The sequence below is a fragment of the Bombina bombina genome, chromosome 6, assembly GCF_027579735.1.
Source record: "Bombina bombina isolate aBomBom1 chromosome 6, aBomBom1.pri, whole genome shotgun sequence".
NCBI lineage: Eukaryota > Metazoa > Chordata > Amphibia > Anura > Bombinatoridae > Bombina > Bombina bombina.
In genome coordinates, this window is record NC_069504.1 from 250308541 (window position 1) to 250330838 (window position 22298).

Genomic DNA, 22298 nt, shown 5'->3' on the forward strand with positions numbered 1-22298 from the left:
TTTTGGATAAAATATTTGCTATGGAGTTATCCATTACTGCCGTCAATTGTTGCATGGTAATAAGCATTAGCACGCTAGAAGTACTAGGGGCCTCCTGCGTGGGCAAAACTGGTATAGACACAGAAGGAGATGATGTAGAACCATGTCTACTCCCTTCATCTGATGAATCATCTTGGGCAACTTCATTATCTGTGACAGTATTGTCCTTACATTGTTTGGACGCTATGGCACAATTATCACACAATTTTGAAGGGGGAGATACATTGACTTTCATACATATAGAACATAGCTTATCTGAAGGCACAGACATGTTAAACAGGCTTAAACTTGTCAATAAAGCACAAAAACCGTTTTAAAACAAAACCGTTACTGTCTCTTTAAATTTTAAACAGAGCACACTTTATTACTGAATATGTGAAAAAATATGAAGGAATTGTTCAAAATTTACCAAAATTTCACCACAGTGTCTTAAAGCATTAAAAGTATTGCACACCAATTTTCAGAGCTTTAACCCTTAAAATAACGAAACCGGAGCCGGTTACAGATTTAACCCCTATACAGTCCCAGCTACAGCCTTTGCTGTGACTTTACCAAGCCCAGAGGGGAATACGATACCAAATGACGCCTTCTAGGAACATTTCCAACTACTTTCAGGTCCTCACACATGCATCTGCATGTCTTGCTCTCAAAAACAACTGCGCAGTAATGGCGCGAAAATGAGGCTCAGCCTACAAATGGGAAGGCCCTTCCTGACTGGAAAAGGTGTCTAACATAGTGCCTGACGTTAAAAAACGTTCCCCAAGTTTATAAGTGTGAATTATCAGCATAAACATGTATAAAATGTCCAAATAAAGCAATCGATTTAGCCCATAAAAGTGTCTACCAGTTTTATAGCCCATATTAAGCCCTTTATTCTGTTTGAGACTAAGAAAATGGCTTACCGGTCCCCATGAGGGGAAATGACAGCCTTCCAGCATTACACAGTCTTGTTAGAAATATGGCTAGTCATACCTTAAGCAGAAAAGTCTGCTAACTGTTTCCCCCAACTGAAGTTACTTCATCTCAACAGTCCTATGTGGAAACAGCAATCGATTTTAGTTACTGTCTGCTAAAATCATCTTCCTCTCACAACAGAAATCTTCATCTTTTCTGTTTCAGAGTAAATAGTACATACCAGCACTATTTTAAAATAACAAACTCTTGATAGTAGAATAAAAAAACTACAACTAAACACCACATACTCTTAACCATCTCCGTGGAGATGTTGCCTGTGCAACGGCAAAGAGAATGACTGGGGTGGGCGGAGCCTAGGAGGGACTATATGGCCAGCTTTGCTGGGACTCTTTGCCATTTCCTGTTGGGGAAGAGATATTCCCACAAGTAAGGATGACGCCGTGGACCGGACACACCAATGTTGGAGAAATAGCAGTTTCAGGAATGGGAAAAAATGCTTATGATAAAAATCGTATACAAAAGTAAAATCAAAAGCAAGCAACCTAGCACTCCATGAATCAAATGAGAGCAGAAAGCAAAAAAGGGAGAGACTTAATATAACAAATTTTGGCGCCAAAAAATGCGCAAATGCAGAGCAAAAAAACACTTGGCGCCAAAGCTTAACAAATTAAATGACGCAACTCGCATCATAACAGGTGCAACTTTGCACCAAAAAAAACTTGCGTCTAGAAAGTCACAAGAAATAATACGACTTGCGTCATGGTAGATGCGACTTCGCGCCAAAAATATTCGCTTCAAAAATGTTGCAATAAAAAATAACATTCTGCGTCATCGCGAGCCTAAGCCCACGAAAATTTAAAAAAAAATCAGACTTCAAGTTAAAACTAACTGGAACCCCAGGTAAGCCTAAAAACTCCCATAAACATAATTTCCATGCTGAAACTGTAAAGGGAAATACACAGACCTGACTCATGGAAAATATATACAATATACATTTAAAACTTTATAAGATAAAGTGCCAAACATAGCTGAGAGTGTCTTAAAAAATGATATATACTTACCAGAAGACACCCATCCACATATAGCAGACAGCCAAACCAGTGCTGAAATATACTTAGAAATGGAGTTGAGCAATGGCACAATATTAGGCAGTCCCCACTTGTAACCTAGTCTGGAGAGTAGTGTACGGGGATCCTAATAAGATTCCTCACTACTGGTCTTATATAATAATCTAGGTGGGTTGGTGCTTGTGCATAAAAGTTTATATACATGAGAAAATTGGGGAAAATTGGACAATTTCCACAGGACAGTATGCACGTCTAGCACTCTATGCCTAGAGGCGGTACTTAACGGGCATTGGTTAAAATATAACTTTAATAGTATAATTTAAAAATAGATACACAAAAAACAAAACACACTTTTACATTAAAATCAACATAGTGTGGATAAATCCAAATTGTATATAATGGTCATACTGTGTATTAATTAGAGGCCTTTGATATTGGGGTTAAGAGTATTACAGTTTAAAGTATACTAATGTGAGTCTAATACCTCCTGAAATGGTATATATGTTACTCATTTGTAATCCACTTGACATATAGTTATGGGGTGATATAAGGAGTAGGCGAAGCAGAGATGGGGTGTTAGATAATCTGCTGTAGCAGATGTGAACTCCCCGTCCTATGTTTTGCGTTATATTAGCCTGTGGTAATGCCCTATGATATATATATATATATATATATATATATATATATATATATATATATATATATATATATATAAAAAACGCAATACTGTACTTTGAGAGGAACTGGGCTTCAATATGCTTAGAAATGCGTATCACAGAAATAAATCAAGCACAACTTACTTTATCACCTCCATGAGAGGCAAAGTTTGTAAAACTAAGGTATATGTGAGGTGGGAGGTGTATTTATAGGCATTTTGAGGTTTGGGAAACTTTGCCCCCTCCTGGTAGGAATGTATATCCCATACGTCACTAGCTCATGGACTCTTGCCACTTACATGAAAGAAATATGTAACAAAACACGTATAATATATTAAAATAAAGTATTTCACTTACTTTATACATATTAAATGTAACATTAATTATTGAATAAACATGTTTTAAATGTGATTTAAAGAGATATAGTATATGACAAGGTGCTGACTGGGAAGGGTTCAAAGTAGGAATGGGCGAATGTGCTGAATGTGCAGTTCGTTTGGTAGAATGAATAGTCTTGTGGACATTCGTTTTGGACAATCGAATGTTGATAAGAAGGAAAATCCATTAAAATTCTGTAATCACATGTTATTTCAGGTTTTCGAATGTTCAGAATTAGAACCAATATCCACCAATTCTTTTTAACAAATACTATACAGAAGTTAAATAGTTCATGTGGTAGAGAATTTAGAAAAACTAATACATAATAGACACAAATATATTGATACGTTTCTTAAGTACTTTGTACAGAAATATAATGCCTTTACATAAAATTAAAAATCTACCTCTTAAAACATTATAAAATTATCTCTCTCTGCAAGTCTAGACAGACAGCTAGATAACCAGATAGACTGTGCTTGTGTTTGGTGTGTGTGTGTGTGTGTGTGTGCATGGGTTTGTGTATGTGTGTGTGCGTGCATATGTATGTGGGTGTGTGCATATGTGAAAGCGTGCGTGTTGTGTGTGCATGAATGTGCGTGTGCGTATGCATGCGTGTTGTGTGTGCTTGCAAGAGTGTGTGTGTGTGCGTGCATGTGTGTGTTAGTGTGCGTAAGGGTATGCATGCGTTTTGTGTGTGTGAATGTGTATGTGTGGTTATGTATGCGTGCGTGCATGTGTACGTATGTGTGTGCATATGTGTATAAGTTGTATGTGTGTGTGCGTATGTGTGCGTGTTGTGTGTGTGTATGCATGTGTATGCGTGCGTGTTGTGTGTGCGTGCATGTTTATGCAAATGTGTATGCGTGTATGTTGTGTGTGCGTGGATGCATGTGCGTGAGACTGAGAGTGTATAAAACTAATAATTCCTCACAGGCAGTTGCCTTCATTAAAATGCATGACTTTTGACATAAACATTAACTATATAAGAAGGGAGAAGACAAAGAGCTGTGTTATACATTCCAGATTAATTGTTAATAAGTTTTTTTTTATTAGGAATATTTTGTAAAACATCTATAGCTTTTAGAAGGATTACGCAGATGTTATCACTTGAATATGGTGCTGCCATGCTTGATTTTATTATCACTTTAATGCAACACTATATGGAAAAATAACACTTCTTAAAAATCTATATTAAAAAAAGAGTTGCTTACCTGTTCACGGACCACCTGCTTGCTATTGTCATTTAATATGAGAGGCAATCTGAGTAGAATTACCTGACACAAATGGTGTAGACTAAAACTGAGCAATTTAAAAATGTGCAGCATTGTGCTTTGGGGATTGGAAATAGTAGCAGTTTATAGTACAAAACATCCAACAGTGCTGTTGTATTGGCTGTGGGCCTGGCAAGTGCAGATTGATAAAAGGCTTTATTACCCTTATTGCATAAAAAAACATGTTGCTCATATACATGCTTATGCTTTTGCAATCTGTTGCAGTTTGGTTCATTTAGTTATTTTTTAATTCTTTTAAAACAGTTGCATGGGTTTCAGAAGCATTTCAAATGGAACATTATCTGTGTCGCTTCACAACTGTTTGTTATCATTAATGAAAACCTACCTCCTGCAATATGTTTCGCAATCCTGAATTTGTTTAATTGAATTAGCAATAGGAATCTGAGAATGAATCATATTATTCATTGCCTAAGCTTTTTCTCAGCCTAAGCTTTTTCTCCAGTGGGAGAAAACTGTGTAAATCTCATGCTACTGCGAAAAGCTCATTTTATCTTAGTAAAGCTTTTTATCCATTAAAGGAACATTAAACACCTCTTGTTTTGTGTAAAAACAATGCTTGTCCCAAACTCACTGGAGTAGCCAAAATGAAAATCCTGTAACCTGTTTCTTCAAAATGCTGCAGATTTTCTAAACCAGCTACTGATTAGCAGGATTTTAAAGAAAGCCTAGATTACAAAAAAATGGTGTCTCTAGGGTGTGTGGGATAACCCCAATTTTTACATACACATGTTCATAAATTAAAGGAATATGAAATCCAAAAAAAAATCTTTCATGATTCATACAGAGCCTACAATTTTAAACAACTTTCCAATTTATACCTTTTACCAAATTTGCTACTGGGAGATAGCTGAACACATGTGGTGAGCGAATGGCAAAAGGTAGTTATCTGCAGCCACCAATCAGCACAAAGCTCACAGTAATTCACTGCTACTACTGAGCCTACCTAGGTATGCTTTTGAATAAAGGATACTAACAGAACAAAGCAAATTAGATAAAGATGATAAAACAGAAAGTTTTATAAAATGGTATGGTCTATCTGAATCATGAAAGAAAAATAAAATGTTTTTTTGTCCCTTTAAATAAAATAATTGATTAAGACGACAGCTAAACATTTGGGTAGATCATGCAAATTGAACTTACACTAGCTCTCTTTTCCTTATACATTTATCACAAGAATTCCCATATCAATATGTAGTGCTGATCAGATATTTTTTTTGTTAAAGAGAAATCTTTCACTTTCCTGGCTATCTTAATTTTAAAATTACTCTATTATAATATAAAATAACTTGAAGTTTAAGGGAAAAAAAATTACTTTATTAATTTATTTTACTTTATATAACTTCCTTATAACATTTCCTATTTTGGGCTAGATTATGATTAGAACTCTAAATGTAGCGTGCAAGCCAGGGCGTATTATGGCCTAGGCCAACAAGGCCGGTGCCTAGGGCACCAGATTTGGGAGGGTCAGTATATCTGCCCTATCCTCTGTCTAAAAGCCTGCACACAGTACAGTGAGTGATAAAGTGCAGGTTTTTACAGAGAAGACAAGGCACGTGCTCTGATTAAGGTCACTCTTCACAGACAGTGCTCCTTTAAACCGTTGCTTCATTTATAGCCACCGGCATTTTTGCAGTGGAAGCGTTCTTGGCGAGAAAGTTGCCCGGGGATATGCTTACAAGGTGAGGCTGGAGGAGAAGACCTTGTGCTGATATGCTGCCTCCCCTTATCAGCTGTGGTGGGTCTGCGAGCACAGTGCTTATTGCAGGTCTTAGTAACTAACAGGAGGATGCGTCTGTGCACTGCTAAGATCAGCTTGTGATGTCTAATCATAAACTCTCAGTGCTAATGTATGTTAGCTACTAATAGCTTTCTCTGCATTCATGAACCCACAAAGTAAATAGTAAACTGACACTTAAAAAGTTTCATTACTTGAATGATGGTAATTACTGTATATAGTTGCATGTGAAGGGCAGTGATTGTTTCAAAGTGTATTCTTCTTTCTCTCCCTCCTCTCTCCCTTCTTTCCCTTTCTCTCTCCCTTCCTCCCTCAACTCACTCCCTTTTTTTGGGGGGGGGCAGCAGAATTTTGAGTGCCTAGGGCAGCACAAAACCTAAATACGCCGCTAGTGCAACAGAAATAGCGCACATATTACAAGTTGAAAATAAATGCAAACTCGAGAGCGCAATCAATATTTACTCTCTTCGTGTTAGAGCGACTTCAGAGCTTACGTAAAGGGTAGGGGAAGAAAAAAAGGTTGCATTAAACACAACATAAATACATGTAAAATTACAGTTACACTCATATAAATACTGTGTGATAATTATTAAAAAAAAAGTTTAATAAAAAGTTATAAGGGCTCAAAGGTATATGCGTAAGTAAGCGCTATTCGGCTCTTTTTGGAGCCGGATTGATTCTGGTGCAAGATGTTGAGATGTGGATTTGCACAAATTTTAACATGGTGATCTTGCACCAGAATGAATCCATCTCCGAAAAGAGCCGAATAGCAACTACTTGCACATTCAAATCCTAACGAAGGATCCAAATGCACAAGTATGTGTGTATATGCAGTATGTACATACATATTTGAGAATTGGAGCCTTTTGCAGTCAAATACCTGAAAACATGAAAAAGCATATTTATTCAATATTAATATTTTATAATGGTTTTAACAGTGTATGTACTGTAAATATTTTACAATTCAATGTTCTTCTCAAAGGGGAGTATTTTTAAATAGATATTCCTATATAGGTATAGATATATATGTTAGCAAATTTATATATAGGCATAACAGGGCTCAAAATTTTAAGTCCTAAGCTACTAGCTATGACAAAATGTTACCACTTCTTATGCTTACATTCTTGCTTTTTTCAAACAAAGATAGCAAGAGAATGAAGAAAAAATGATATCAGGAGTAAATTAGAACGTTGCTTAAAATTGCCTGTTCTATCTGAATCATGAAAGTTTAATTTTGACTAGACTATTCCTTTAACTAGAGGTTCTTGGGCAGACAACAGCTGGATAGAAAAAAGAAGATGTTGAACTAAGAGAATGCAGAGAGTGCTGACAGTCATGGAAGGTCATAGCAGACCTGGAGATTTTTTTAAAAAATAATTATCATCTGTCTCTTCTTTCTTAACTCTTTCTCCACTCCCTCCCCTATTCAATCTCTCGTTTTACCCTCTCACTTCTCTCTCAGGCCATATTTTCTCTTTCCCCTCTTTCTTTTCCGTCTCTCATATCTCTTTACACTTTTTTCTCTATTCTCTCTTATCCCTACCTTCTTCTCCACTTTTACTTTTCCTCTCCAATCTCTCTCTCTGCCCAGTTTACCTTCTCAGAAGTAACAGTCTAAGAACTAATGGGGTCCCTACAGCCCTAGAGGGATAACATATCCTTGTACTTTCATGGCCATATAATATCCCTTTAAATAGTAGTTTTAGAACATAGCACAAAATAGGAATGTACATGCTGCAAATACAATGTGCCATCTTTGCTACTTACAACCTGCCACCAGACTTCAGAATCAACATTCACTAACGAACTTTCACTCGCCACTATTACTATTCCACGCACCAATCGCTATTGGGATAGCAGACATTTTGATCCCTGGGTATAGATGTACATTGTACAAAAAAAAACATTGTATATATATAGAAATATTTATTTAACAATAAATAAAACATTTATTTCTATGTGAAGAACACTGGAGTGTGAAAAATATTTATATTTCATGTCGGGTTTAGCACTCTTGAATAAATACGGTTCGGTTAGCGCACAAGTATGGGTGTTGTTTTTTTTTCCAGTTTGCATGCTCCATTAAAGTCTAATGGAGAACAGATTAACGCGGTTACAATAATCAAAGTTCAACTTTTTGCGTGCATTGGGTTTTCGCTTGCACACTAACTTTTTACTTGTAATACGAGTGCAACCCGACACATGCAAAAAGTTTCCATCTAGTAAAGTTAAGGCACGAGCAGGAGTGCAAAATAGTGCTCCACTTGAAATCTAGGCCCTTATCAGTTGCAGGATTTAGTGACATATAAAATTGTATGCATTCTATACAATAGCATATTACCAATTTCTAAAACATTAGCCTTTCTTCTCTTTAGCAAGTGCAATTTTAAAAAGCTTATTTCTTAGTAGTCACTGCACAATATAAGAGAACTATTTTCTGTTACAGCAATGGAAGGTCGGAGGATTAGCTCATCAATCTCCTTAAAAGAAAAGAAAAAAAAACAAGTAGCTCCACAACAAGAATATGTAAGAGTATCAGAAAGTTCAATCTATATCTAATGAAAACAGATGGTAATATACATTTTTATTTTGATGTATCATATATAGCTTGCAGCCTCTGACACATATCCTTGGCATACAATAGCAGTCATTTATCAAAAGACTGCAGTGTCTACATGATTACAGATTTCATATGCTTGGTATTTTCTGAATTCATAATTATCAGGGTAGATATCAGAGGTAAAACAGCATCTTTTTATTAGTAAAATGCTGATGCTAAGTTATTGTCTCATGGACCTCTTCACATTCTAACACACCATGGACCTCTTCACATTCTAACACACCATGGACCTCTTCACATTCTAACACACTTATAACACATTTAGAATACACAGGTTCCATGAGAGGCTGAAATGTTGCCCATCCAGAGTTTGTTCACGGATTTACTTTATGTTATGTAGTTGTGTTAAAAAGAGGAGATATACATTAATTGTCAATTGTGAAGGAGACATTTCAGAACAACAGCGACATACCATAGGTTCTGTGTACTTTTAAGCCCTTAAAGGGACATAAAACAAGTTGGGATAGAGACAAAATATAATATGTACTTTAATTAGTTTACCTGCAAATTTATACTGCAGTGCCTCACCATTAAAGGGACACTGTAGTCACAAAAATATCCATCATAGATCTAAAATATGATTGAAAAAAAAGACATTTACAATGCCCATCACTTTTCCAAAAAGTACCGTTTCTAAGGGAACTGTCTTTGAAAATTTCAATTTTTCCAAACCCACTACCTTTCACTCCATTATTGCTTTCCAATCCGCACGGCCAACTCCAGTTGGAAGATGGCGACTGTTCTGCGCGATGCGCATGCGCGATATAGGTAAACGTCATCAAATACGTCTAACCGATTAGAAATTAAAATGTGCATGTGTTATAGGGAATCCAGTGTGGATAATGTCGGGATCTGTGCCACATTCTGCACAAGCGCAAATAGACCAATCAAATTATGCATGCGTAGTTTTAAGTAATCTTATTCTAATTACATGCAAAAACTAGACATCGGATTGGTCATTGTGTGATACCTTGTACGGCCCATTTTTGAGGGCTGGATGAAGTGATGTCATGCGGGCAATATCAAAATGTATTTTCTAAAGAAATGGAGCTTCGTTTCTGGATATCATAAGGTAGATTTAATTTGTTGGAGAAATGTGATTGAAAATATGTGAGCCGTTTTTAAGGTACAAAGCAAACGTTAGTAATCCTTTAACCCTTTCTTTTTAGTTTCTGAATTGTAAAGCTCTAACTCCCCACACACATTTCCTTCTATGGCTGTATCTATATCTATTGTTGTTTTCGTAGAATGCAAAAGTGAATAGGGATTATCTGCTGGAGAATGCCTAGTTCTGTGAACTCAGTTGAAATACGATGCCTGTGTCTAAACACTGATAAGGTTGGGTGGAGTTGGCTGCTCCAGGCAGCTTAGCTATGTAATTCAATTTGCTTATTTTTGAAAATTATTTTAAAACACTTGCGAGCAAATTTAAAAAAAAAAATGTATGCAAACTTTTTTTTAATTAATTAACCCTTTTAGGATATGCACATATAACAACCTGTTGTATGTCCCTTTAAGAGTTTCCACTGCTGAAAAATGGAAGCTACCAGTTATATCAGTTTTATATCAATACACTATATAACCAAAAGTATGTTGAAACCCCTACTAATTATTGAGTCCAGGTGTTTCAACTACAAATGGAACATGAATGGCCTGCATGAATGGCCTGCATAGATAACAGGGGCATAAAACCCAGCATACAGCCATGAAATCTCCATAGACCAACATTATCAGTACAATGAGTCATACTGAAGTGACGTTACAATTGCCTTTGCCACAAATCAATTTGTGAAATTTCTGCCTAACTAAATATGCCCCAGTCAACAAATAAGTGCTATTATTAGTGGAAGCATCTAGGAGCAACAACAGCTCAGCCACAAAGTGGTAGACCATGCAAACTCACAGAGTGCAGTTGCTGACTGTTGTGACGTAAAAATCTGCTGCTCCACTAGCTATATAGTTTTAAATTGCCAATGGAAGCAACATTAGAACAAGAACAGGGCATCAGGAGCTTCATGAAATGAGTTTCCACGGCCGAGGAGCTGTACACAAGCCTCACATCAACATGTGCAATGCCAATCATAGGCTGGAGTGGGTGTAATAGATCTAAGGAGAACACACTACCTATTAAAAAGCATAGTGCCTACTGTGAAGTTTGGTGGAGGAGCAACAATGGTCTGGGCTGTTTTTAGTTCCAGTAAAGACTCATCTTAATGCTACAGGATCCAAAGAGATTTTAGACAATTAGATGCTTCCATCTTTGTGTCAAACGTTTGGGGAAGGCCCTTAGCTGTTCCAGCACGACTGTACCCCTGTGCAAAAAGCGAGGTCCATGAAGACGTGGTTTGACAAGTTTAGTGTGAATGAACATGAATGGCCTGCATGAAGCCATGACCTTAACCCAACTGAACACCTTTGTGATAAACGGAGAGCCAAACCTTCCTGTCCAACATAAGTGCCTGACCTCACAAATGCTCTTTTGGTTGAATGGGCACAAATTCAAACAGACACACTCCAAAATCTTGTGTAAAGCCTTCTCAGAAGAGTGTCAGCTGTTATAGTTGCAAAAGCGGGAGGGCAACTTATTATTAATGCCTATGGTTTTGAAATGGGATCTGATCTGAAGAATCTTCTTACACTACAATATATAGAGGCCGATTTACCAAATGTCTGTCGGACCTGATCCGACAGTGCGGATCAAGTCCGACAGACATCGCTGAATGTGGAGAGCAATACGCTCTCCGTATTCAGCATTGCACCAGCAGCTCACAAGAGCTGCTGGTGCAACGCCACCCCCTGCAGACTCACAGCCAATCGGCCACCAGCAGGGAGGTGTCAATCAACCTGATCGTACTAGATCGGGTTGAATTGTGTCAAATTGTGGCATCAGAGCAGGCGGACAGGGTTATTGAGCAGCGGTCTTTAGACCGCTGCTCCATAACTTGTGTTTCTGGCGAGTCTGATGACTCGCTTGAAACACGGGCCCTCAAGCTCCGTCCGGAGCTTGATAAATGGGCCTCCTAATGTCTAAATGTAGTTAACTAATAAAATCATTATTTTAATATAGATGTTATTTCTGAGACTCACAGTTGCTAATTTCTGAACATCTTCATCGGATGCTCCCAAGGAAGCTAGGCCAATCTCCTGTGAAAACTGGGCAAACTTTGGATCTGCAAGCAAAGGAACATGTCCCAGAAGTTCATGGCACGTATCCCTGAAAATAAAACAAAATAATAGCAGCATAAGAACATGAAACCTGCTGCTTAGCTGAACATTTATTTATTATGAAACAATTTGCACATTCATGTTGTCTGCTATTTAGGGCAATAACAGGCAACCAATTTCCCAACAAATAGTTTGCTCAGTGCCTTTATGTAAGATAATTAAAAAAAGCACTGTTAAAAGGACATGAAACCCAAAATATTTATTTCATGATTCAAAAAGTGCATGCAATTATAAACAACTTTCCAGTTTACTTCTATTATCTAGTTTGCTTTGTTCTCTTGGTATCCATTGTTGCAAAGTATACCTAGGTAGGCTCAGGAGCAGCAATGCACTACTGGGAGGTAACTTCTGATTGGTGGCTATACATATAGGCCCCAGCTATTGGCTCATGTGATGTGTTCAGCTAGCAGCCAGTAGTGCATTGCTGCTCCTTCAATAAAAGCTAAGCAAGAGAATGGAGCAAATATGATAACAGAAGTAAATTAGAAAGTTTTTTTTAAAATGTATTGTATGTTCTATCTGAATCATTAAAAAAATAATGATGTCCCTTTAAGTAAACTGCATGGGATGTAAAAATAGGACACAATGGATTATTTCAAAGGACAATAAGATTAAACATGAGAAAACAATTGTAATTTTTTCATTAAAAGGACATGAAACACTGAGGTAGAATATTTTATTATGTCTTGTTAAAAATGTTTCAATATAGTTTGCTTATTTATTTTGCCTTCTTTTACTGTAACATTCTAATAATTGGAAGTGCACAGTGCAGAATTTACAACCCTGCTACATATCTATCCCTAATTGTCCTTGACATAGGTGATAAGATGAAATACCGCAAAACAATGCAAGTTTGGTAACAGAAAGACTGTGACAGCCCACTCCAGTAACGAGTACCAAATGGCTCCTCCAAATAAATCACTAACAGCTCGATTACGAGTTTTCAGTGCCATAGGGAAATTAACGACCTCCACAAAAGCGGCGTTATTTCACCTCCCTATAGCGCTACTATTACAAGTTTACAAAAAGCAGTCTTGTACGGGCGATATGGTGGCGTTGAGCTCCATACCGCACCCAAATACAAGCGCTGCTTTGACGTGCTCGTGCACGATTTCCCCATAGACATCAATGTGGAAAGCCGGCAAAAAAGAAGCCTAACACCTGCGATCGTGGAAAAAGCTCAGTAACGAAAGGCCCTTTGATGTCTATGGAGAAAGAAAAAGTTACGTTTAAACCTAACACCCTAACATAAAAGCTACGTCTAAACACCCTTAATCTCCCACCCCTGACATTGCCACAATCTACATAATGTTATTAAACCCTAATCTGCCACCCTTAACATCGCTGCCACCTAAATAAAACTATTGACCCCTAATCTGCCACTCCCAATATCGCCGTCAGTTATTAACCCCTAATCTGCTGCCCCCAATGTCGCCGCCACCATACTAAAGTTATTAACCCCTAAACCTAACTTTAACGTAACCCTAAATCTTACCCTAAGCCTAACACCCCCTAACGTAAATATCTATACTATAATTGCGTTTGTAATGTCCGTCGCCGTCGGCAGTTGCGCACACGCATCCTCAATGGAATGTTGGCAGCGCAATTCACCTGGATGCTTCACTGCATCCAGGTGAATTCCGAAAATGGCAGGATGGTGAAAAAATCCACTGAAGGTGGATTCTTTCACCACCCTGACATTTTTGCAATCCCGGTGGATGCAGCGAAGGCAAACGGAGCATTACAAAGCAACACCTAATCGCCCACATTAAAGTATTTTTTTTTAAGAAAACTAAACGCCCGCATCAAGTTTTAAAAAAAAAACACCGCCCGCACAAAATATAACAAAAAATCCTACACAGAGTATTAACTCCTAAACCGCAAAACCCCCACATCGCAATAAACCTATTTACCCTATTAACCCCTAAACCGCAAAACCCTCACATCGCAATAAACCTATTTACCCTATTACCTATTTACCCTATTAACCCCTAAACCGCAAAACCTCTACATCGCAATAAACCTATTTAACTTATTAACCCCTAAACCGCAAAATCCCTACATCGCAATAAACCTATTTAAATTATTAACCCCTAAACCACAAAACCCCTACATCGCAATAAACCTATTTAACCTATTAACCCCTAAACCGCAAAACCCCTACATCACAATAAACCTATTTAACTTATTAACCCTTTAAACCGCCAAAACCCACAACGCAAATAACTATTTAAATAACTAACGCCTAGAATTAGAGTTCTGCGGTAGCCGTCAAAAGCAGCGTTAAGGGCTCCTAACGCTGCTTTTGGCCACCCGCTGGTATTTAGAGTCAACCAGGAAAGGATCGGAACAGCCAATAGAATGCGAGATCAATCTGATAGGCTGATTGGATCAGCCAATCCGATTGAACTTGAATCTGATTGGCTGATTCAATCATCCAATCAGATTTTTCCTACCTTAATTCCGATTGGCTGATAGAATCCTATCAGTCAATCGGAATTCGAGGGACGCCATCTTGGATGACGTCATTTAAAGGAACCTTCATTCGTCGAGTAGGCGTCGGGGAAGAAGGATGGATCCGCGTCGGCTGGAAGAAGATGGCTCCGCTCCGGATGGATGAAGATAGAAGATGCCGCTTGGATGAAGATGTCTGCCGGTCCGGATGTCCTCTTCTGCCCGGATAGGATGAAGACTTCTGCCGCTCCTCATGTCCTCTTTTGGTCCATCGGTGCCCGGCTGGGTGAACACGACTCAAGGTAGGGAGATCTTCATGGGGGTAGTGTTAGGTTTATTTAAGGGGGGGTTGGGTTAGAGTAGGGGTATGTGGGTGGTGGGTTGTAATGTTGGGGGTGGTATTGTGTTTTTTTTTTACAGGCAAAAGAGCTGATTACTTTGGGGCATGCCCCGCAAAAAGCCATTTTAAGGGCTGGTAATAGAGCTGTTAACTTTTTTAATTTAGATTAGGGTAGGGAAATTTTTTTGGGGGGGCTTTGTTATTTTATTAGGGGGCTTAGAGTAGGTGTAATTAGATTAAAAGTCTTGTAAAAATTTTTTATTTTTTGTAATTTAGTGTTTGTTTTTGTAATTTAGTTTAGTTTATTTAATTGTAGGTAATTGTAGGTACTTGTAGTTAATTTATTTAATTTATTTATTGATAGTGTAGTGTTAGGTTTACTTGTAACTTAGGTTAGGATTTATTTTACAGGTAATTTGGTAATTATTTTAACTAGGTAGCTATTAAATAGTTAATAACTATTTAATAGCTATTGTACCTAGTTAAAATAAATACAAAGTTGCCTGTAAAATAAAAATAAACCCTAAAATACCTACAATATAATTATTTGTTATATTGTAGCTATATTAGGCTTTATTTTACAGGTAAGTATTTAGCTTTAAATAGGAATACTTTAGTTAATAATATTTAATTTATTTCGTTAGATTAAAATTATATTTAACTTAGGGGGGTGTTAGGGTTAGACTTAGCTTTAGGGGTTAATACATTTATTAGAGTAGCGGCGAGGTCCGGTCGGCAGATTAGGGGTTAATAAGTGTAGGTAAAGTAGCAGCGACGTGGGGGGGGGGGCAGATTAGGGGTTAATAAATATTATGTAGGTGTCGGCGATGTTAGGGACAGCAAATTAGGGGTACATAGGGATAATGTAGGTTGCGGCGGTGTACGGAGCGGCAGATTAGGGGTTAATTGTGTAATGCAGGTGTCAGCAATAGCGGGGGCGGCAGATTAGGGGTTAATAATTGTAATGTTAGGGGTGTTTAGACTCGGGGTTCATGTTAGGGTGTTAGGTGCAGACTTAGAAAGTGTTTCCCCATAGGAAACAATGGGGCTGCGTTAGGAGCTGAACGCTGCTTTTTTGTAGGTGTTAGGTTTTTTTTCAGCCCAAACTGCCCCATTGTTTCCTATGGGGGAATCGTGCACAAGCACGTTTTTCCAGCTAGCCGCTAGCGTAAGCAACGCTGGTATTGAGAGTTGAAGTGGCGGTAAATATGCCTGTACGCTCCCTTTTTGAAGCCTAACGCAGCCCTTCAGAGAACTCTAAATACCAGCGTTATTTAGAAACAGTGCTAGAAAAAAAAGACGCGTAGCTAACGCACCCCTTTGGCCGCAAAACTCTAAATCTAGGTGTAAGTACAGTACACTAACCTAACACCCCCTAACCTAACAACCCCTAACCTAACACACCCTAACCTAACAACCCCTAACCTAACACCCCATTAAATAAACCCAAATTACCTAAACTAATACATTCTAAAGTTACAAAAAATAATAAAAACTAAGTTTACGAAAAATAAAAAAGGCTAACATTACAGAAAATAAAAAATCAAATTACCAAAAATAAACCTTATCCCTATGAAAATAAAAAAGACCCCAAAATAACCCCCCCCCCCCTCTAAGAATAAACTACCAGTGCTTTTTGCAGGGCATTGCCCCAAGATAATCAGCTCTTTTTCAAGAAAATACACAAAGCCCCCGCTAATAGTAAAACCCCCCATCCACCAAACCCCCCAAATAAAATAACCTAACACTAAAAAACCTAAACTACCCATTGCCCTGAAAAGGGCATTTGTTTGGGCATTGCCCTTAAAAGGGCATTTAGCTATTTTTCTGCCCTTCCCTAATCTAAATAAAACAAATCCCCCCAAAAAAACCTTAAAAAAAATCCTAAATCTAACCCCCAGGTTGGTACTCACGGTTTCTAAAGTCCGGCGGAGAAGGTCCTGTTCCAGACAGTGAAGTCTTCTTCCAAACGCAACCTCTTCTTCTTCCAGGAACATCCTGCGTGGAGCGGAGCTGAAGACCGGCGACTCTGGAACTGAAGACCGGCGACCGCGGAGCCATGGAGCGTGGAGGATCTTCTTCGTACGATCTCCGCTGTACACTGAATAGTGAATTCAAGGTACGCAATTAAAGATGGCGTCCCTTGAATTCTTATTGGCTGATTTGATTCTTATAATTCAAATCAGCCAATAGGATGAAAGCTACTCAAATCCTATTGGCTGTTTAAATTAGCCAATAGGATGAGAGCAAGTGAAATTTTATTGGCTATTCAAATCAGCCAATAGAATTTCACTTACTCTCATGCTATTGGCTAATTTAAATAGCCAATAGGATTTGAGTAGCTTTCATCCTATTGGCTGATTTGAGTTGGAAGAATCAAATTCAGCCAATAGGAATTCAAGGGACACCATCTTTAATCACGTAACTTGAATTCACTATTCAGTGTACGGCGGAGATCGTACAAAGAGGATCCTCCACGCTCCATGGCTCCGCGGTCGCCGGTCTTCAGTTCCAGGGTCGCCGGTCTTCAGCACCGCGGTCTTCAGTCTTCAGCTCCGCTCCGCGCAGGATGTTCCTGGAAGAAGAAGAGGTTACGCTTGGAAGAATACTTCACCACCTGGAACAGGACCTTCTCCGCCGAACTTCAGGAACTGTGAGTACCAACCTCGGGGTTAGATTTAGGATTTTTTTAAGGGTTTTTTGGGGGGATTTGTTTTATTTAGATTAGGGATGGGCAGAAAAAGAGCTAAATGCCCTTTTAAGGGCAATGCCCAAACAAATGCCCTTTTCAGGGCAATGGGTAGTTTAGGTTTTTTAGTGTTAGGTTATTTTATTTGGGGGGGTTAGGGGGTGTGGGGGGTTTACTGTTAGGGGGGCTTTGTGTATTTTCTTGAAAAAGAGCTGATTATCTTGGGGAAATGCCCTGCAAAAAGCCCTTTTAAGGGCTACTGGTAGTTTATTCTTAGAGTAGGGGGTGTTTTTATTTTGGGGGGTCTTTTTTATTTTCATAGGAATTAGGTTTAATTTTGCTAAATTAAGTAATTTGATTTTTTTTATTCTCTGTAATGTTAGCTTTTTTTATTTTTTGTAAACTTATTTAGAATGTATTAGTATAGGTAATATGGGTTTATTTAATGGGGTGTTAGGTTAGGGGTTGTTAGGTTAGGGGGTGTTAGGTTAGTGTACTGTACTTAGTTATTTAAATAGTTATTTGCGTTGTGGGTTTTTGTGGTTTAAAGGGTTAATAAGTTAAATAGGTTTATTGCGATGTAGGGGTTTTGCAGTTTAGGGGTTAATAGGGTATATAGGTTTATTGCGATGTAGTCATTTTGCGGTTTAGGAGTTAATAGGGTAAATAGGTTTATTGCAGTGTAGGGGTTTTGCGGTTTAGGGGTTATGTATATGAAGAAATATACTTAAAGGGACAGTAAACCTTAAAAATAATGTTATATAATTCTGCATATAGTGCAGAATTATATAACATTATTAAGGTGCTATAGCTATAAATGCCTTTTTTTACCTTTTAATTTGTTAAAAATATGGCGCTTTTACAGACCCGCTCTCTGCTCTCTGCTGAGCGGGTCTGTTATATTTAGTCAGCGCATCGGGCCAGCTGTATAGTCACAGCCCTGCTCGACCGCGCCATAGCACTAAGTGCAGCTCGCTCCTGTGACGGGAGCGAGCTGCACTTAGTCTTATGGCGCGGTTGGGCCGGGCTGTGACTATACAGCTGGCCCGATGTGCTGACTAAATATAACAGACCCGCTCAGCAGAGAGCAGAGAGCGGGTCTGTAAAAGCGCCATATTTTTAACAAATTAAAAGGTAAAAAAAGGCGTTTATAGCTATAGCACCTAAATAATGTTATATAATTCTGCACTATGTGCAGAATTATATAACATTATTTTTAAGGTTTACTGTCCCTTTAAAGTAGATATAATTTAAAGAGAAGAAACTTTGTATTTATTTAGGACAGTAGTTTGTCTAATTAGAGTGTGGCTATATCTGTAGTTTATTATAAAGAAAATATTTTTGATATATTGAAGATAGTAGTCCATTAAAATTATAGTATTGCTACACCTGTATCTTAAATTTGTATATAAAAGAAGAATTACAAAATACACTAGCCTAGATTACAAATTTTGCGTTAGAGGCTGTGCGTTGCTAACGAGCAGTTTATGCTCACCGCTCACTTACAGACAACGCTGGTATTACGTGTTTTTACAAACCCGGCGTTAGCCGAAAAAAAAGTGAGCGTAGAGCAAAATTTTGCTCCACATCTCACCTCAATACCAGAGTTGCTTACGTTAGCGGTGAGCTGGTAAAACGTGCTCGTTCACGATTTCCCCATAGGAATCAATGGGGGAGAGCCGTCTGAAAAAAACCTAACACCTGCAAAAAAGCAGCGTAAAGCTCCTAACGCACCCCCATTGATTCCTATGAGGAAAATACATTTATGTCTACACCTAACACCCTAACATGAACCCCGAGTCTAAACACCCCTAATCTTACACTTCTTAACCCCTAATATGCTGCCCCCGACATCGCCGACACCTGCATTATATTATTAACCCCTAATCTGCCGCTCCGTACACCGCCGCAACCTACATTATACTTAAGAACCCCTAATCTGCCGCACCCAACATCGCCGACACCTACATTTTATTTATTAACCCCTACTCTGCCGCCCCCATAGTCACCACAACCTACCTACATTTATTAACCCCTAATCTGCCTCCTCCAACGTCACCGCCACTATAATAAAGTTATTAACCCCTAAACCTAAGTCTAACCCTAACACTCCCTAACTTAAATATAATTAAAATAAATCTAAATAAAATTGCTACAATTAACTAATTCCTATTTAAAACTAAATACTTACCTTTAAAATAAACCCTAAGCTAGCTACAATATAACTAATAGTTACATTGTAGCTAGCTAAGGGTTTATTTTTATTTTACAGGCAACTTTGTATTTATTTTAACTAGGTAGAATAGTTATTAAATAGTTATTAACTATTTAATAACTACCTAGTTAAAATAAAGACAAATTTACCTGTAAAATAAAACCTAACCTAAGTTACAATTACACCTAACACTACACTACAATTAAATTAATTACCTAAATTAAATACAATTTCTAAAGTACAAAAAAACACTAAATTACAGAAAATAAAGAAATTACAAGATTTTTAAACTAATTACACCTAATCTAATCCCCTAACAAAATAAAAAAGCCCCCCAAAATAAAAAAGCCCTACCCTACACTAAATTACAAATAGCCCTTAAAAGGGCCTTTTGCGGGGCATTGCCCCAAAGTAATCAGCTCTTTTACCGGAAAAAAATACAATCCCCCCCCCCAACATTAAAACCCACCACCCACACAACCAACCCTACTCTAAAACCCACCCAATCCCCCCTTAAAAAAACCTAACACTAACCCCTTGAAGATCACCTTACCGGGAGACGTCTTCACTCAAACGGGCAGAAGTCTTCATCCAACCGGGCAGAAGTGGTCCTCCAGATGGGCAGAAGTCTTCATCCAGATGGCATCTTCTATCTTCATCCATCCGGCGCGGAGCGGGTCCATCTTCAAGACATCCGACACGATGTATCCTCTTCTTTCCACGGCCGACGACTGAATGAAGGTTCCTTTAAATTACGTCATCCAAGATGGCGTCCCTTCAATTCCGATTGGCTGATAGAATTCTTTCAGCCAATCGGAATTAAGGTAGAAAAAAATCATATTGGCTGATGCAATCATCCAAGATGGCGTCCCTTCAATTTCGATTGGCTGTTTAGTTTTAAATAGGAATAATTTAGTTAATTGTAGTAATTTTATTTAGATTTATTTAAATTATATTTAAGTTAGGGGGGTTAGGGTTAGGGTTAGACTTAGGTTTAGGTGTTAATAACTTTATTATAGTGGCGGCGACGTTGGGGGTGGCAGATTAGGGGTTAATAAAATGTAGGTAGGTGGCGGCGATGTTAGGGCCGGCAGATTAGGGGTTAATAATATTTAAATAGTGTTTGCGATGCGGGAGTGCTGCAGTTTAGGGGCTAATATATTTATTATAGTGGCGGCGATGTCCAGTGCGGCAGATTAGGGGTTAAAATATTTATTTTAGTGTTTGCAATGTGGGGGGCCTCGGTTTAGGGGTAAATAGGTAGTTTATGGGTGTTAGTGTACTTTTTAGCACTTTAGTTAAGAGTTTTATGCTACGGCGTTATAGTGTAAAACTACTGACTTTTAAATGCGGTACCAGGCTTGACAGGAGAGGGTTTACCTCTCACTTTTGGCCAGACTCGTAATACCAGCGCTATGCAAGTCTCATTAAAAAAATATAGGATACGCAATTGATGTAAGTGGATTTGCGGTATTTCCGAGTCTGGCCAAAAAAGTGAACGGTACACCTGTACCTTCAAGACTTGTAGTACCAGCGGGCGTTAAAAAGCAGCGTTAGGACCTCTTAACGCTGCTTTTTAAGGCTAACGCACAACTCGTAATCTAGGCCGTTGTTTCTACATCTGTAGTTTAAAAAATAATTAGACTGCCCTCTGAGCAGGCTTATTGACTAGTAATTACACTAAATCTAAATAAACCTTACAATTATTAAGTAAATAATTCCAATTTAAAACTAAATACAAACTGGAAAATAAAGGTTCCCTTTAAGTGATGTCATCCAAGATGGCATCCCTTACATTCCTATTGGTGGAAAGATTTCTATCAGCCAATAGGAATTAAAGGGAAAAAAATCCAATTGTCTGTTGCAACCGTAAGAAGAGGATGCTCCACGCCGGATGTCTTGAAGATAGACCCGCTCCGTGCCTGATGGATCAATATAGAAGATGCAGCCTGGATAAAGACTTATTTCCGCTTAGATGAGGACTTTGCGAGGTGGATGAAGATTGAAGAGGCCTCCTGGATGAACACTTCACCGGCTGGATGAGGATGGATGTACGGACTTCGATAACTGTAAGTGGACCGTCGGGGTTAGTGTTGGGTTTTTTTTAAGGGTTTTTTGGGTGGGTTTTATTTTTAGGTTAGGTTTTTGGGCAATGTAAAAGAGCTAAATGCCTTTTAATGCCATTTTCAGGGCAATGTTTAGCTTAGGTTTATTTAGATATGTTTTTATTTGGGGGGTTTGGTTGGGTGGGTGGTGGGTTTTACTGTTGGTGTTTGTATTTTGTTTTACAGGTAAAAGAGCAGATTTATTTGGAGCAAAACCCTGCAAAAGGCCCTTTTAAGGGCCATTGGCAATTTAGTGTAGGCTAGGGGGGGGGTTATTTTGGGGGGGGGGGCTTTTTTTATTTTGATAGTGCTAGTAGATTAGTAGTAATTCATTTTTATTTTTGATAATTTCGTTTTTTATTTGTTGTAATTTTGTGTTTTTTGTTTTTTTTGTAAGCTAGAAAATTGTATTTTAATAATTTAATTTATTTCATTTTATTGTAATGTTAGGTTTTAGTGTAAGGCAGGTTAGGTTTTATTTTACAGGTAACTTTGTATTTATTTTAACTAGGTAGTTAGCAAATAGTTAATAACTATTTACTAACTAGTCCACCTAGTTAAAATAAAT

The 22298-nt window shown here is 38.1% G+C and overlaps 1 protein-coding gene across 1 annotated transcript in view; it reads right to left on the reverse strand.

Moving 5' to 3' along the window:
* TPH2 (tryptophan hydroxylase 2) overlaps positions 1-22298 on the reverse strand; it is a 688548-nt gene that overhangs the window by 302770 nt on the left and 363480 nt on the right. The window contains exon 9 of the mRNA XM_053716778.1: positions 11790-11916. Within this exon, the coding sequence (XP_053572753.1) occupies positions 11790-11916 (127 nt within the window). The remainder of the gene's footprint in view (positions 1-11789; positions 11917-22298) is intronic.